The following is an 18,293-nucleotide window of genomic DNA, read 5'->3' on the forward strand; positions in this document are numbered from 1 at the left end:
TGTTTCAGCATTTTCTGCAAGTTATTTCTACCAAAGCCCCTCCTCAATATTCTGCCCTCCGGAACTGGAAGCAGCCAGAAGACACCCAATATCACCATCAGTGCACCACTGTAAGGGCCCCAAGAAAGCCGGCAGAAATAACTACTCTTTTTTTTTCTTTTAGACTATCTCATTCTGACTCATAGTATTTTGTATAGATTTTGTCAATTTCTACCTTCCTGGAATAGTGAAATCCTGGTGGCAGACTTGGATCTAGCAGAGTCACTCCAGAAGGCAGCATAGCTTCCGTGGGTTTATACTATCCGTGTTCAGGCTGTCCTTATGACACTCTAGGTGATTCTGTTATAGGTTAAGCTGAGTAGTAAAACCTGAGCCCAGTTACTTTTGCATACAAATTTGGTATAGAAGTACTCTGTATAGGAATTGGCGTTATCTCATTCTGGTCACAGATTGTGTCATCTTTCCTTACTTGACTGATTTATTTCTAATACAGAGAGTGTTTATCGAATGTGGTGTTGTCCATTCTATTGAGAGGTGTGCCAAAGCGGTACGGGCTAACCTGAGAAGGAAACAAATTTCAGAGGGTCCAGTAAACCAACGGCTTCTTAGGGGGTGTGCTACATCTATGTGTTAAAAATATAGCTTCCCCCTTTCTTTGTTCATGTGTTCTCTTCCTAGGAACAAGTGCAATCAAACAGGTAATGAACATCACCGTTTTACAGCGGAGCCTGCACTGCAACATCCCACTGCACCGCGCATTGGCACAACTGTTTGCAGTATAACTTGAGAGCATGAGTCATAGTTGATTTGAGTAAGCGTTGTCACCCTAGGAAAGGAAGTAGCAGGAGATACACCTTGGTAGTAGCATCACCAGATATAATTTAATTGTTGCATGTGTAGCAACATACACTATATTGGCAAAAGTATTGGGACACCTGCCTTCACATGCACATGAGCTTTAATGGCATTTCAGTCTTAGTCCGTAGGGTTCAAGATTGAGTTGGCCCACCCTTTTCAGCTATACCAGCTTCAACTCTTCTGGAAAGGCTGTCCACAAGGTTTAGGAGTGCGTTTATTGGAATGTTTGACCATTCTTCCAGAAGCGCATTTGTGAGATCAGGCACTGATGTTGGTCTAGAAGGCCTGGCTCGCAGTCTCCGCTTCAATGCATCCCAAAGGTGTTCTATCGGGTTGAGTTCAGGACTCTGATCTGACACGTTTTCGAGTTGTCACAAAAAAAGGAGTAGGGAATTATGTCTGTAGATATGCCTGTGCTGATGACAACTGTCCAAGAGAAAATTCCCTCTGGCTTTGAGAGAAATTAATACAGCCAGAACATCTAAACAGTGGTGAGCTGCAGTACAATACATTTTGGTTCTAGCTATGTAGCTATGTAGCTATGCTTTAAGAAGTCAATGCTGTACTTCACCCTGTCTTGATAAAGGGCTTTTTGATTTGCTTTAGCCCCGTCATCAAAATTAGACTGGTTATATTGTCTTGTTGCTTCCCAAGACTTACTCTATATATTTAATGCAATGGAAATAAAGGATAATGATGGAGTTATACTTTGAGCTACCACCATGGCATATTACAGAAGAAGAGGTAATGAACTGCTCACCTGTCTGTGTTGTCTGTGGCTGCTGTGGGGACGTTGAGGGTTTTTCTCCTTGTCAAAAGAAGTTTATTGAGTATACAATATTATAAAGATACATAAAGTAAGTTTACAAGGATCTATAAAGTAAGCTCATTGTTTTACAGTAGGGTTTATATAGGTAAATATCATGAAATTTCAAATATTAAACATTGGGTTCACGTAAACCTAAATTAAAGATATATATATCATTTCCTTATTTAAATGATTTATACCTATTATACATATTGTTTACAAGTAGAGTGTATATAGGTCAAATAAATTCTGATAATGAGCTTTAATCGTAAGGTGGAGAAAAGGAAAGAGAAAGAAGAAAAAGGGTTGAAAGGTAGAGGTATGGTCCACAAGGTTGTCCCGCTCGTCAGTTTATTATTCTTTTTAGTTCTCTTTGAAGCCTTAGAATGTGTGTCTCTGTAAGTCATTTAATCTGTTACCATGGCAACAGGACAGAGTCATTGAAGTTTGACGGGAACTGTTGTTTTATCCAAGGATGCCAAAGTTTTTCAAATTTTGGAATTTGATTTTGATCGATGGCTACCATCTTAGCATGGGACATTGTATTATTCATTCTGTGAATTGTTTCTGCTAGTACCAATGTAGGAGATTTCCATGCCTTGGCCACTGTTTGTTTTGCAGCCGTTATGACGTTGAGGGTTTTTGAGAAGTGACATGTAAAGTTGATGACCTTGATGTAAGGGCTGCTGTTGTATTCATCTCTACACTTGGTGTCCTTTGTGCTGTTTGCACAGAGGAGAGGGTTAGGTCTGATGAACAAAGGTTTTTACTAGTAATTTGAGAATTGCAACTAAAAGGTCTGTTGATGCAAGTTATCCATATTATGAACTTTTAAAAAGACCATGTAGTGGTTTTGTATATATTCCCTTTATTCATTATGAGCAGGACAAAAAATAACATTAAAATTTGGTTATCATGCAGGTAACTAAGAAATATTATAAATTATTATTTTGTAATTTCATATGCAGTCAGCAAGTGGCGCTTTTGGTTTATTTTTACATGATTTCCAGAGTTTCCTTATTGACTCTCAAGCTGAAATTTAGATACACAAGTGAATGGGTCAGAGCTTCTCCCTATGTCCTTATATACAGTATAACTTTGTATGAGGTTTTCAAACAGAGAGGGGGAGGGGGGGATATTTTTGCATGTTTTTCCACACTTTTTAGACACTATGGGGTTTACTTACTAAAGCTGGAGAGTGCAAAATCAGGCTCACATCTGCACAGAAACCAGTCATCTTCTAAGCTCAGCTTGTTCAATTAAACTTTTGCAATAAAACCTGGAAGCTAAATGGTTTCTATGCAGAAGTGATCCTGATTTTTCACTCTCCAGCTTTAGTAAATAAACCACTATGTGCCCCACAGAAGTTTATTTGGGGCAGGATTGCACATTTTTTGGCGCCATAGCTGTATTATGAAAGTGCCTTAAAATTAGCACATCACACTTTTTCAGGGCACTGTAGGTGACGCAGTACGCACTCAGACAATGCTTTGATTTACCAGAGATCCCACCCAGCTCAGACTGTCCAGCCCAGTCTGCCACCCTGGGTACACAAAGTACATTACACATTATCATAATCATGAACACATAACCATCCCACAATAGTTAGATAATGAGGTAGAGTTGACACAAGGCTAATCATTTCATAGGAACCTCCAAGAGGTAGCCAAATTAGCCAACAGACAGAAACAATAGGTGACTTAATTAACAATAGGAATTGACACCTAGGAGATACACGATGAGAGAGACACAAACTTGTGTAATCTGTCCACTAGACAAGTCATCAGAAGACAAACACTGTTCCCCAAGTCTGATACAGGGGATCTCATTTATTTTCATAGATCTCTTGAGAGATATTGTTGATAAATATTTCTGTCCCAAGTGGAGGGTTTTTTCCAACCCAGTCTGTAGGAGGGCCACCATATTCCCTCTGACCATTAACCTCTGACCATTAAGAAGGGATGCTTTATTGTCCTTATCAGAGAATTAATCCAAGCCTCGCTCTCAGTGTTCATCACATTGTCCATCATTAGAGAATGATCTGATCTCTCTCCATGGGCCATAATCAGTGGGTAGGAGGCTTGCCCCTTGTCTCCTTGAAAAGTCCTTGTCCCTGGTTGGGTCTGTCATACATATTAGGATATATTTATAAACATTTACATAGCAATTCATCAAGTGAAAGTGCATGTACATTTGTTTTATGTGACTGGGGAAAAAAACAAATGATGAAAACAAACAATGCTGAAATCAGACCTGAAACAGTGAATGGGGGCGCACTGGACCCCCTGCTGTGAGCAGCTTCATGCTGCAGTGTGAACCCAGCCTAAGTGTAGAGATCAGTATATTCGGCATATAGGTGTTTTGGTGTATCTATTACAGTGTCTTACTTGGAACACCCCAATGAAAATTAGGTAAACCTTATTTGTAAGAACTGCTCACCTAACTGTGTTGTTGGTTCGCTTGTGATCAGTGAGGTTCTCTCTGTTGGCTGTTGAGCGGTGATAGTGATATCTAAAAAGAAAGACTTATATTAATTTGGGTATCATAAACTAAAGAAAACAAAGCGAAGACTTGAAGTGTAGCCACAGCTAAAACTTTTTTTCTTAGTTTTAGGAGTGGGAAAAGATTAGAACCCGTCAGGTTTTTACTGTTATCCAAGGTTTCATTAGAGAGATGTATCCTCACTATCTATCCTGGTTACATTTATCAGATAGGAAGTAAGGGGAATTCAGACAGACTGAAATAAAAATGTTTATCTTCAACTGTTTATCTTCAATGTTTATCTTCAACAGGGGGAAGGCTACAACACCTGTCCGATTTCATTTGTAAGTTGAATGGGGAAGTAAAAAAAACGTGATAAAATCTGTGCTTGAGGTGAAATAGTTCATAAACAGTAGCTATGCACTTTGCCTCGATACCAGGCATTGAACATAAATCCAAACAGTGCAGTGCTTATTTGAAGAAAAGTTGATAGATAGATAGATAGATAGATAGATAGATAGATAGATAGATAGATAGATAGATAGATAGATAGATAGATAGATAGATCGATCGATCCTCCCTGGGTCAGCCTGGATGTCAAACCACTTCCTCAAACTGAATCTATCTAAAACCGAGCTCTTAATATTTCCTCCCCCATGTACCTCTTCCCCTGACTTCTCTGTCAAGATCAATGGCACATCTATCAGTCAGTCCCCACATGCCAGGGTGCTAGGGGTAACCTTAGACTCTGAACTGTCCTTTCAGGCCCACATCCAATCCCTGTCCAAATCATGCCACCTTAGCCTCCACAACATTTCCAGAATACGCCCCTTTTTAACTAATGACACCACCAAGCTTCTAATTCACTCCCTGGTCATCTCTCGCCTCGACTACTGCAACTCACTCCTCATTGGTTTACCCTTATATAGACTATCCCCCGTTCAGACCATAATGAATGCCGCTGCAAGACTCATCCACCTTACCAACCATTCAATGTCCTCCACCCCTCTCTGCCAATCCCTCCACTGGCTTCCACTCACCCAACGAATAAAATTCAAAGTACTAACAATAATTTACAAAGCCATCCATAACTCTGCCCCCAGCTACATCACTAACCTAGTCCCAAAATACCAACCAAGCCGCTCTCTTCAGTCCTCCCAAGACCTCCTGCTCTCTAGCTCACTTGTCACCTCCTCCCATGATCGCCTCCAGGATTTCTCCAGAGCTTCACCCATCCTTTGAAACTCCCTACCCCAATCAACCTGACAGTCGCCTAATCTATCCATCTTTAGACGATCCCTGAAAACCCTTCTCTTTAAAGAATCCTACCCTGCTTATAACTTATACACTGTTTTACTTCCTCCATCATCTCATCCCCCACAGCTATTACCTTTTTTATCAATTAACCCTCCCTTTTTAGATTGTAAGCTCTAATGAGCAGGCCCCTCTGATTCCTCTTGTACCAAATTGTAATGTAACTATAATGTCTGCCTTCATTTTGTTAAGCGCTGCGCAAACTGTTGGTGCTATATAAATCCTGAATAATAATAATAGATACTCATGAATAAACAGTAAATATCAGAGTGATTATATTACAAACAAATAAATATGTGACAGATAAAAAGAATAAAGAAAATGTAACTAAAAGTCCACAAGAGAAAAGGCTAATGTGATGAGTTAAGTTTTCAGACCCAATTAATTTAACCACTTCCCTACCCAGCCATAGACATATGACGTCCACAGATGGGATCTCCCATCCTGGGTGGACATCATATGACGTCCTGGGATTCCCGGCCGTCTAGGGGCCGCGCACGCGCCGCCGGGCACCCGCGATTGCCCGTTAATCGTGCCGGACCGTGGATCTGTGTGTGTAAACACACAGATCCACAGCCCTTCAGCTCTGAGGAGAGCGATCTGTGTTCCCAGAACGGAGGAACACTGATCGGTCTCCTCCCCTTGTGCGTCCCCGCCCCCTTCAGTTAGAATCATTCCCTAGGAAACATATTAACCCCTCCCCGCCCCCTAGTGGTTAACCCCTTCACTGCCTGTCACATGTATACAGTAATCAATGCAATTTTATAGCATTGATCGCTGTATAAATGTGAATGGTCCCAAAAATGTGTCAAAAGTGTCCGATGTGTCCGCCATAATGTTGCAGTCACAAAAAAAATCGCGATCGCTGCTAAAAAAATAAATAAATATTTTTTTTTTAAAAATGCCATAAACCTATCCCGTATTTTGTAGACGCTATAACTTTTGCGCAAACCAATCAATATACGCTTATTGCGATTTTTTTACCAAAAATATGTAGAAGAATATGTATCGGCCGAAACTGAGGAAAAAATTTGTTTTAAAAAGAAAAAATTGAGATACTTATTATAGCAAAAGGTAAAAAATATTGTGTTTTTTTCAAAATTGTCGCTCTTCTTTTGTTTATAGCGCAAAAAATAAAAACCGCAGAGGCGATCAAATACCACCAAAAGAAAGCTCTATTTGTAGGGAAAAAAAAGGACGTCAATTTTTTTTGGGTACAACGTTGCACAAACGGGGGTGAAAATGCCCTGTATTGAACCGGTTAAAATAAGGTCAGTGCTATACTCTAATAAAAGTGTATTAGCCGCTAGCAATAAAAGTGTAATATACAATACATTTTATGAACAATAAAAATAAAATTGCAGGGTTTATGAAAATAAAAATACAAATATTTGTACAAAAATAGTTCCACTTTGACCAACTATTCCACTATATTATTAGATAGTCTATTATGATGTCAACCTGAAAAAGCATTCAATTTCACAGGTACTGGAATCCCAAATAAAAGGATTGGCAACTCAGCAAAAGTATATGCTGCATCACACTAGGACTCAGCATAAACGCATTAATTAATAATTATCAGGTCCTCAATCCATCCTTTCCATCTAAGGAGATTTATTCCAGCGACACCAGCCAGTTCAACAATATCACATGTTGCTCAAAAGTAAAATATAAACTAATATATTGTAGTAATGTTTTAATAAATATCAATGTTAAACTTTTCCTGCGCTAATCCAAACAACACAAGAACCTATATTAATAACCCTATATCACTGAAAAATACTATATAATACAATAAAAATAAAATACAATAATATATATTGCAAGATAGCGCTTCACCAGTTTATTGTGATTATTTTTTTTAATAAAAAACACAGTGTGAATAAACACTGTGCTCAATTCATATGTACAAAAACACACAAAGCAAAACCCCCCACCCTTACAGAGCACACGCTCACCGACACTCTATGTAGAGTCAAAGCATTCTTCCTCCCGAGGCACTGTACCACTCTCCCAGTAAGAAATCACCACAAGGCAGATAAAATAAATTGCCCATATAGTGTAGTATTTATTTAACAACTGGTGGGTAACAGCACTATAACACACATATATAAAGACTCGCCTTTAAAACACCAATAGGTCGACTCGACTGAAACTCAGATTACCGGCCGTCACTCCGAGTGCCGATGTGGTGGCAGATGGACCACTTTAGCATACACCCAACGCAAAGTGAGGAACGAATACCGCGCTTGTATAGCAAAAAATAAAAAACCCAGTGGTGATTAAATACCACCAAAAGAAAGCTCTATTTGTGTGAACAAAATGATAAAAAGTTAATCTGGGTACACTGACCGTGCAATTGTCATTCAAAGTGTGACGCCGCTGAAAGCTCAAAATTGGCCTGGGCAGGAAGGGGGTAAAAAGGGATAAAAGTTACTGGTAAGCAAGTGGTTAAAACACCATCAACACATTTTGTGGATCTTTAGTGGCCATGAAACACTTTAGATAGGGTGTGAGGGTGTTTTAATCAGTTTTTTGATCAATGAGTACCAACCTTCCTGAAGAATCCACTTTGACATACCTTTTTATTTAATGGGTGCCTCAGCTGACCACATATTGATTCTATTTTGAGGCCTTATTACCATTGTTCCCCATATCTGATTGCAACATAGCGCAGTGCAAGAAAACCCAGATGAGCATCAAGCGCAACTGTCTATACTTTGCATGTGCTAAAATAGGTTGCTTGACCCTAGAATGGGTAATACAGCAACCTTATGAATACACTTTTTTCCATACTTTTCACATGCTGAGTCCTATGCTTAGAGAGATCTGTCTTGTGGATTTTCATCCCTCTTTTCCTCCTTGTGTCTGCTCATCTGAAGCACCACTGACTCAGTTTTGTAGATTGGAAGGGGTTGGAAAGTATAATCTCTTCTGTGTACCAAACACACAAGTTACTCCATATTTATTACTTCAATAATATACCTACAGCTCAATGAGAAACTTATGTGCCACAGGCTGTAGATATAATAAGAGGTGATCCTTAAACCTGAAATGTATTTTAAGGGGTTCTCCATGGTAATAGGATTAAGAAAGGCTGTTGTAAGCTGATTAGTCATGACAACTGTTTGCCAACATAAACATTTACTGTTAGCTTTTGTATGTGATATACTGTAACATGCTTACCTATGCATTCCTCATCTAGTGTAAGCAGTTTGACGCACTGTGATAAACTTTTGGAATTACACAAATCATCTTTACAATAACAATTCTTGCTTTGGCAAGTCGCACCTACAGGGCAATCCGTATCATTTGCGCATTTATCTGCATGAAAACAAAATATTTGAGTGCAATTAGTTTTTTTGCCAGAACTTGGGCCACCCACAAATGGATCAATATAATAAGGACTAAACTTTGTTACCAGGCTTGCGCCTTATTGGGAAGTATACTACTCACTTCTCGTATACTGCATCAGGAAAATTGCAATGCGGGACTAATAAGGTACTACTCATTTTGCAGTTACCTGTAATTTTGAAATTATGTAATAAAATGATTGCCCAGAGGGAGCAAAGAAATATAGGTGTGTTCTGGTGACAGGGTCTCTTTTAAACATTTGAAACAGAGTACCATCCCTTTTGCATGGCAACAGAATTATAGTGAACACCTTGTTGAAACTCATTAGCCTTCATATTTTAATAGGTTTTATTATTAAGAAAGAAAGGCTTTTTGTTGTATCGTAAACAACAATCTGGAGAAAATAGAAGAAATAAAAAAATTATGAAAACAATGTTGACAGTAGAGATGTGCATAACAAAATTAGTTTTGTGTCATTTTGGTTTAGTTTGTTAAATAAATCTTTATGTTTCTTCATAATCATTATGTCAAAATGATTTGTAGGGATGCGCCGATACCATTTTTTTAACGAGTACGAGTGCTAATACTTTTATTTAAGTACTCGTCAATACCAATTACCAAAACCTACCTACCTTTACAAATGTGAAGTCCTGCATCATTTTTTGCCTTTATTGATCCGGGGCCACAGACACAAGGGGAGCTGCTTCCTGATTTGGGACAAATGTTTTCTGGTTAAAAAGAACAGGACAGTCAGTGTGATCCATTTACCAGCGGAATGCCTTGGATGTATAGTACAGTGATATAATATGACTATATACAGCATACTGTATGTATGTGAGTGTGTACTTCTGTGTATATCATTACAACATTAATATATTATATCTCCACATTAGCAGAATAACCTAATTTCCAGGTAAAAAAAAATTTAATATATCATATTATAGGTAAGGTGCATGTTTAAAAAAAAGAAAAGAAAATATTGTATTTTTATTGTATTTTTGCACAATCTATCGACAGTATATTTGAATATCCTGTTGGCCTTTAAGGCTTACTCCACAGGAGACATGATATCCAGTGTTATTGAAATAAATTTTTATACGACACCAAACAGATAAACAAAACAAAAAAGTCGCGCTAATCCAATGAAAAATAATTGACATGCTAAAAATGATAAGTGCCAAAATCACGACAAGTGACACAAAATAAATTGCAATGATAAATAACCAAAAAATGAATCTTGGGTGCATCAAACCATATAAACCTAAATTGGTGTATCAATGTGCAGATACAAATGCTAGGTGAGTAAAAGAAAATATTGTACAAGAGTCCAATTAGCAATTGTCCATAAAGTTGAAGTGAAAAAAACGAAGATCAATCCATATATGAAAAAATAAAATCCATAATATAAAAAATAAATCATAAAAAGTCAAATTAATTGATGTAGATTCAAAGGTGATATGTGTGAGGTTCCACACTGGAGTAATAAGTGAAAAAGATAGCCTAAAGAAGCTGACGCCGGGGGGTGCGGCTTGAGCATGACGGAGTGAGGGGCGGTGCACTGCAGTGGCGCGTTCGAGCAGGAGATCGAGAGCGGGCAGAGTGAGAGACGCCAGGAACACATGCCGGGACGAGGACGGGAGAAAAGCACAGGAGTGACGGAGGCACCCAGACACCCGCTCATTACTAGGTACCTTACAGCAAAGAAAGACTCGGTCATGTCAGTGGAGGCCGGTGTTGCCTCCCAGCGAGCTGCGCGGGCTGCTCAGAGACAACTAGCGGCCATGGAGGATGTAGCCATTTCAGCCACCTTAAGTAGGTCAGCGGGGAACATCCGCACCGAGCTGACAGAGGCTGTTGAAGTAAGCTCCCCAATTATACCGTGGACCAGGGCTACCACAGAGGTTCAGGTATGTTCTTTAAAAATGGGGGAGACGACAGCGGTGGTTGGTGGTGGTGAACCGGACATTAGGAAGCTCATACGGGCGCTACCGACCAAAGAGGACATACAAGCCCTGATGAGCGACTTAAAGGCGGCTGTAAGGAAGGAGATGAGCGAAGTAGGTGCCAAGTTAGAATTAATGGACAAAAGATTGTTCAGCTGTGAGTCTTTACAGTCCTCGGTAGATGCCCGCATTGATTTGTTGAGAGAAAGTTAAAAACACAACACCAAAAATTGTTAATTTTACAGTTGCAGGCTGAGGATTCTGAGAACAGAAGCAGAAGAAACAATGTACGCATTAAAGGGATCTCGGAAGCCATAAAAACACCTGATTTGAGAAAGACAGCAATTGCTATTTTTAATAAATATTTGGATAACCCCTCTGATACTCATATTGAGTTGGATCGTGTGCATAGGAGTCCGGTAGGGCTCATCCTGGAACAAGGGGCCCCCAGAGACGTGTTATGCCGAGTGCACTTTTTCAAAGTAAAAGAGGACATAATGAGAGCAGTGTGGCAGAAAGGTGTATTGGAATTTGCAGGTCAGGAGGTTCAGGTGTTTCCAGACCTTAGCTGGCAGACGAAGATAAGGAGATGGCTACTGAGGCCATTACTGGATCAAATACGGGCAAAGGGCGCAACCTATAGATGGGGGTACCCGCTATCCTTAATTATAAAAAAGGAAGAACGTGCTTTTATCCTGTCTGTTCCAGAGCAATTACCAGACTTATTCACGTTTCTGGGCTCAGAGGTAGTGGAGGTTCCTGACTGGGTTGATATCCCAATTGAGACTATGGGGGGGTATAGCCAACAGAAGAAACGGCAGAGGAGAAGGAACTGGGAGAAGGATGCAGAATAACTGGACTCTGGGGTTTACAGTGGTTTTCTTTTTCCTTTTGGTTTTTTCAAATAGCCCAGATTGTACTGAGTATCATTCGATTTCTTTTTCTTTTTTCCCTATACTCCCTTCCCCCACACATCCCCCTCCATCCTTTTTTCCTTTTTGGGACTCTCCCTCGAGACTTTAAATACTTTGTTGCGAATAGGGGTGAGCTTCGTGTTCGAGTCGAACCCATGTTCGACTCGAACATCGGCTGTTCGGTCGTTCGCCGAATTGCGAACGATATGGGCCGTTCGCGCCAAATTCGTGTGGCGCGTCACGGCCCATAATTCACTGCGGCATCGCAGTGCATTGCTGGCTGATGATTGGCCAAGCATGCACTATGACCCGCATGCTTGGCCAATCACAGCGCTGCCTGAACAGAGAGCCATAATTGGCTTTGGCCAATTATGGCTCAGGGGATTTAGTACACGCCCCACACTATATAAGGCCGCCTGCACGGCGGCCCTGTGCAGTGTGTTCCGGTGTGCTGAGAGATAGAGAGAGAGAGACAGTGTCATTTCATTTGAGTTAGCTAGATTAGGCAGGACAGTCAGTCAGTTAGCTGCACTTACAGTGTATTGTGTATATATATATATGCATCCCAGGTGTTGCATATATATATATATATATATATATATATATATATATATATATATATATATACACTGTATTCAGTTTAGCTAGATCCGTTCCTGTTATCTTCCTACTGACAGGCAGGCTTGTCTTGTTACAGTATTTACAGCTACCTGAAGAAAATTACCGGTGTTCTTTTGATCCTATTAGTATCACAGTCAGGCAGCTAGAATATTTACAGTTAGTGCAGTGCGTCCTGCTCACAGTGTTCAGCTAGATCCGTTCCTGTTATCTTCTTACTGACAGGCAGGCTTGTCTTGTTACAGTATTTACAGCTACCTGAAGAAAATTACTGGCGTTCTTTTGATCCTATTAGTACCACAGTCAGGCAGCTAGACTATTTACAGTTAGTGCAGTGCGTCCTGCTCACAGTGTTCAGCTAGATCCGTTCCTGTTATCTTCTTACTGACAGGCAGGCTTGTCTTGTTACAGTAAATACAGCTACCTGAAGAAAATTGCTGGTGTTCTTTTGATCCTATTAGTACCACAGTCAGGCAGCTAGACTATTTACAGTTAGTGCAGTGCGTCCTGCTCACAGTGTTCAGCTAAAACTACAAGTTAGTGGGGTGCGTTCTGCTCACAGTGTTCAGCTAAACCTACAAGTTAGTGGGGTGCGTCCACCTCACAGTGTTCAGCTAAACCTACAAGCTAGTGGGGTGCGTCCTGCTCACAGTGTTCAGCTTGATCTGTTCCTGTTATCTTCTTACTGACAGGCAGGCTTGTCTTGTTACAGTAAATACAGCTACCTGAAGAAAATTGCTGGTGTTCTTTTGATCCTATTAGTACCACAGTCAGGCAGCTAGACTATTTACAGTTAGTGCAGTGCGTCCTGCTCACAGTGTTCAGCTAAAACTACAAGTTAGTGGGGTGCGTCCTGCTCACAGTGTTCAGCTAAACCTACAAGTTAGTGGGGTGCGTCCACCTCACAGTGTTCAGCTAAACCTACAAGCTAGTGGGGTGCGTCCTGCTCACAGTGTTCAGCTAGATCTGTTCCTGTTATCTTCTTACTGACAGGCAGGCTTGTCTTGTTACAGTAAATACAGCTACCTGAACAAAAAATTGCTGGTGTTCTTTTGATCCTATTAGTACCACAGTCAGGCAGCTAGACTATTTACAGTTAGTGCAGTGCGTCCTGCTCACAGTGTTCAGCTAAAACTACAAGTTAGTGGGGTGCGTCCTGCTCACAGTGTTCAGCTAAACCTACAAGTTAGTGGGGTGAGTCCACCTCACAGTGTTCAGCTAAACCTACAAGCTAGTGGGGTGCGTCCTGCTCACAGTGTTCAGCTAGATCCGTTCCTGTTATCTTCTTACTGACAGGCAGGCTTGTCTTGTTACAGTAAATACAGCTACCTGAAGAAAATTGCTGGTGTTCTTTTGATCCTATTAGTACCACAGTCAGGCAGCTAGACTATTTACAGTTAGTGCAGTGCGTCCTGCTCACAGTGTTCAGCTAAAACTACAAGTTAGTGGGGTGCGTCCTGCTCACAGTGTTCAGCTAAACCTACAAGTTAGTGGGGTGAGTCCACCTCACAGTGTTCAGCTAAACCTACAAGCTAGTGGGGTGCGTCCTGCTCACAGTGTTCAGCTAGATCCGTTCCTGTTATCTTCTTACTGACAGGCAGGCTTGTCTTGTTACAGTATTTACAGCTACCTGAAGAAAATTACCGGTGTTCTTTTGATCCTATTAGTATCACAGTCAGGCAGCTAGAATATTTACAGTTAGTGCAGTGCGTCCTGCTCACAGTGTTCAGCTAGATCCGTTCCTGTTATCTTCTTACTGACAGGCAGGCTTGTCTTGTTACAGTATTTACAGCTACCTGAAGAAAATTACTGGCGTTCTTTTGATCCTATTAGTACCACAGTCAGGCAGCTAGACTATTTACAGTTAGTGCAGTGCGTCCTGCTCACAGTGTTCAGCTAGATCCGTTCCTGTTATCTTCTTACTGACAGGCAGGCTTGTCTTGTTACAGTAAATACAGCTACCTGAAGAAAATTGCTGGTGTTCTTTTGATCCTATTAGTACCACAGTCAGGCAGCTAGACTATTTACAGTTAGTGCAGTGCGTCCTGCTCACAGTGTTCAGCTAAAACTACAAGTTAGTGGGGTGCGTTCTGCTCACAGTGTTCAGCTAAACCTACAAGTTAGTGGGGTGCGTCCACCTCACAGTGTTCAGCTAAACCTACAAGCTAGTGGGGTGCGTCCTGCTCACAGTGTTCAGCTTGATCTGTTCCTGTTATCTTCTTACTGACAGGCAGGCTTGTCTTGTTACAGTAAATACAGCTACCTGAAGAAAATTGCTGGTGTTCTTTTGATCCTATTAGTACCACAGTCAGGCAGCTAGACTATTTACAGTTAGTGCAGTGCGTCCTGCTCACAGTGTTCAGCTAAAACTACAAGTTAGTGGGGTGCGTCCTGCTCACAGTGTTCAGCTAAACCTACAAGTTAGTGGGGTGCGTCCACCTCACAGTGTTCAGCTAAACCTACAAGCTAGTGGGGTGCGTCCTGCTCACAGTGTTCAGCTAGATCTGTTCCTGTTATCTTCTTACTGACAGGCAGGCTTGTCTTGTTACAGTAAATACAGCTACCTGAAGAAAATTGCTGGTGTTCTTTTGATCCTATTAGTACCACAGTCAGGCAGCTAGACTATTTACAGTTAGTGCAGTGCGTCCTGCTCACAGTGTTCAGCTAGATCCGTTCCTGTTATCTTCTTACTGACAGGCAGGCTTGTCTTGTTACAGTATTTACAGCTACCTGAAGAAAATTACTGGCGTTCTTTTGATCCTATTAGTACCACAGTCAGGCAGCTAGACTATTTACAGTTAGTGCAGTGCGTCCTGCTCACAGTGTTCAGCTAGATCCGTTCCTGTTATCTTCTTACTGACAGGCAGGCTTGTCTTGTTACAGTAAATACAGCTACCTGAAGAAAATTGCTGGTGTTCTTTTGATCCTATTAGTACCACAGTCAGGCAGCTAGACTATTTACAGTTAGTGCAGTGCGTCCTGCTCACAGTGTTCAGCTAAAACTACAAGTTAGTGGGGTGCGTTCTGCTCACAGTGTTCAGCTAAACCTACAAGTTAGTGGGGTGCGTCCACCTCACAGTGTTCAGCTAAACCTACAAGCTAGTGGGGTGCGTCCTGCTCACAGTGTTCAGCTTGATCTGTTCCTGTTATCTTCTTACTGACAGGCAGGCTTGTCTTGTTACAGTAAATACAGCTACCTGAAGAAAATTGCTGGTGTTCTTTTGATCCTATTAGTACCACAGTCAGGCAGCTAGACTATTTACAGTTAGTGCAGTGCGTCCTGCTCACAGTGTTCAGCTAAAACTACAAGTTAGTGGGGTGCGTCCTGCTCACAGTGTTCAGCTAAACCTACAAGTTAGTGGGGTGCGTCCACCTCACAGTGTTCAGCTAAACCTACAAGCTAGTGGGGTGCGTCCTGCTCACAGTGTTCAGCTAGATCTGTTCCTGTTATCTTCTTACTGACAGGCAGGCTTGTCTTGTTACAGTAAATACAGCTACCTGAAGAAAATTGCTGGTGTTCTTTTGATCCTATTAGTACCACAGTCAGGCAGCTAGACTATTTACAGTTAGTGCAGTGCGTCCTGCTCACAGTGTTCAGCTAAAACTACAAGTTAGTGGGGTGCGTCCTGCTCACAGTGTTCAGCTAAACCTACAAGTTAGTGGGGTGAGTCCACCTCACAGTGTTCAGCTAAACCTACAAGCTAGTGGGGTGCGTCCTGCTCACAGTGTTCAGCTAGATCCGTTCCTGTTATCTTCTTACTGACAGGCAGGCTTGTCTTGTTACAGTAAATACAGCTACCTGAAGAAAATTGCTGGTGTTCTTTTGATCCTATTAGTACCACAGTCAGGCAGCTAGACTATTTACAGTTAGTGCAGTGCGTCCTGCTCACAGTGTTCAGCTAACCCTACAAGTTAGTGGGGTGCGTCCACCTCACAGTGTTCAGCTAAAGCTACCTGTAGAAGGTTGGTGGTGTTCTCATACTACAGGCAGGCAGTTGATTTTGCTAGCTGCAGTATCAGTACATATATATATATATATATATATATATATCCCAGCTTAGTGCAGCTACAGGCCATTAGTATGTCTGGAAGGCCAAGAAGGAGAGGCAGACAGTCACAAGCCAATAAGAGAGGGCAAGCAGGCTCTGTGTCTAGTGCTGGTCGTGGAGACAGTGCATCCTCATCAGCACGTGGCTGTGGGACACGCTTGGCCTTTTTTTCGGCAGCTGGCCGTGTTGAGCCGCAACATGCGGAAGACTTGGTCGAGTGGATGACCAAGCCGTCCTCATCCTCCTCATCCTCTCTCACCCATGCCCAGGGTACTTTGTCTGGCAAAGCAGCAGCCTCCTCCCTCGGCTCAATGTCATCAGTGACTCCTTCCCTAGCCCCACCATGTGCTCCTGAGGAGTCCCCCGAACTGTTTGACCACAGTGTTGAGTACATGCTCCAGGAGGATGCCCAAGCGTTTGGAAGGCTCTGATGATGATACTGAGCTCGTTGAAGGCAGTAACATGAGCACGGACAGAGGGGGTGCCCAAGAAGGACAGCAATCTGGCAGTCATGCTCCCCCTGCTGCAGCATACTGCCAGGTTTGCTCCAGTGATGAGGAGGGAGGGGATGATGAGGTCACTGACTCAACGTGGGTGCCTGATAGGAGAGAGGAGGAGGAAGAGGAGGCGGTACATCACCAATGAGGCAGGATGCCCTCCAGGGGTCAGCCTAAAGGCAGCACATTGACTGCATCACACCCCAAAGCTCCACATGTGCAGGGCGCTGCAGTCTCTGCGCGTTATTCAAAAAGTTCTTTGGTGTGGGCCTTTTTTGAGATGAGTGCATCAGATCGCACCGCTGCTATTTGCAACATATGTCTCAAGCGTATCTGGCGTGGCCAAAACATCTCCCGCTTGGGTACCACATGCTTGACCAGACATATGTTGACCTGCCATGCAGTTCGTTGGCAAGCGTATCTAAAAGACCCACACCAAAGAACAAAGAGGACCTCTCCTTGCTCCTCATCAGCTGAGATTTCCAACCCCACTAGACCTTCAGTCCTCTCTGATACCTGCACTGAGAGGAATGAAGGTGTAGAATTAGGTGTGTCACAGCCAAGTACTTGTGGGCAATCTGCTTTTGGTACACCGTCGTCAGATTGTACCAGGCAAATTTCCCTGCCCCAGCTGCTGCACCGCCAAAAGAAGTTTGCTCCCAGCCATCCACATGCCCAGCGGTTGAATGCTAGCTTGGCAAAATTGCTAGCACTTCAACTGCTGCCTTTTCAGTTGGTAGACTCTGCCCCCTTCCGTGAGTTTGTGGAATGTGCGGTTCCTCAGTGGCAGGTACCCAAACGCCACTTTTTCTCACGGAAGGCGATTCCGGCTCTCTACCGGCATGTGGAAGGCAATGTCCATGCCTCGCTGGACAGGGCGGTCAGCGGTAAGGTGCATATTACCGCTGACTCATGGTCCAGCAGGCATGGACAGGGACGTTACCTAAGTTTCACGGCGCATTGGGTGACTCTGCTGGCAGCTGGGAAGGATGCAGGACAAGGTGCAGTAGTGTTGGAGGTTGTTCCGCCACCACGCCTCCAAAATGCTAATGATTGTGACACACCTCTCTCCTCCACCCCCTCCTCTTCTTCTTCCTCCATGGCCTCTTCCTGTGCTTTGTCCTCGGAACCAGCGGTGCTCCGTAGCCGTTCAAGGGGCTACGCAAATACGCAGGCCAAAAGATGCCATGCGGTGCTTGAGCTAGTGTGCTTGGGGGACAGGAGCCACACTGGGGCAGAGGTACTGTCAGCTCTGCAGGGGCAGGTTCAGAGGTGGTTGACGCCACACCAACTTAAGGCAGAAATGGTGGTTTGCGACAATGGCACCAACCTCCTCTCTGCCCTCCGACAGGGACAAATGACCCATGTGCCCTGTTTGGCTCACGTCCTTAACTTGGTGGTGCAGCGGTTCTTGGGCAGGTACCCGGGCTTACAGGATGTCCTGAGGCAGGCCAGGA

At 42.6% G+C, this 18,293-nt stretch overlaps 1 protein-coding gene across 1 annotated transcript in view; it reads right to left on the reverse strand.

The window, feature by feature from the left end:
- Positions 1-18,293, reverse strand: part of LOC141133239 (adhesion G protein-coupled receptor E3-like) — a 142,356-nt gene that overhangs the window by 58,824 nt on the left and 65,239 nt on the right. Inside the window, exons 4-6 of the mRNA XM_073622497.1 lie at positions 9,448-9,543; positions 8,648-8,785; positions 4,106-4,177 (exon numbers count right to left, since the gene is read on the reverse strand). Coding sequence (XP_073478598.1) covers positions 4,106-4,177; positions 8,648-8,785; positions 9,448-9,543 — 306 coding nt within the window. The remainder of the gene's footprint in view (positions 1-4,105; positions 4,178-8,647; positions 8,786-9,447; positions 9,544-18,293) is intronic.

This window comes from Aquarana catesbeiana, linkage group LG03, assembly GCF_042186555.1.
Source record: "Aquarana catesbeiana isolate 2022-GZ linkage group LG03, ASM4218655v1, whole genome shotgun sequence".
NCBI lineage: Eukaryota > Metazoa > Chordata > Amphibia > Anura > Ranidae > Aquarana > Aquarana catesbeiana.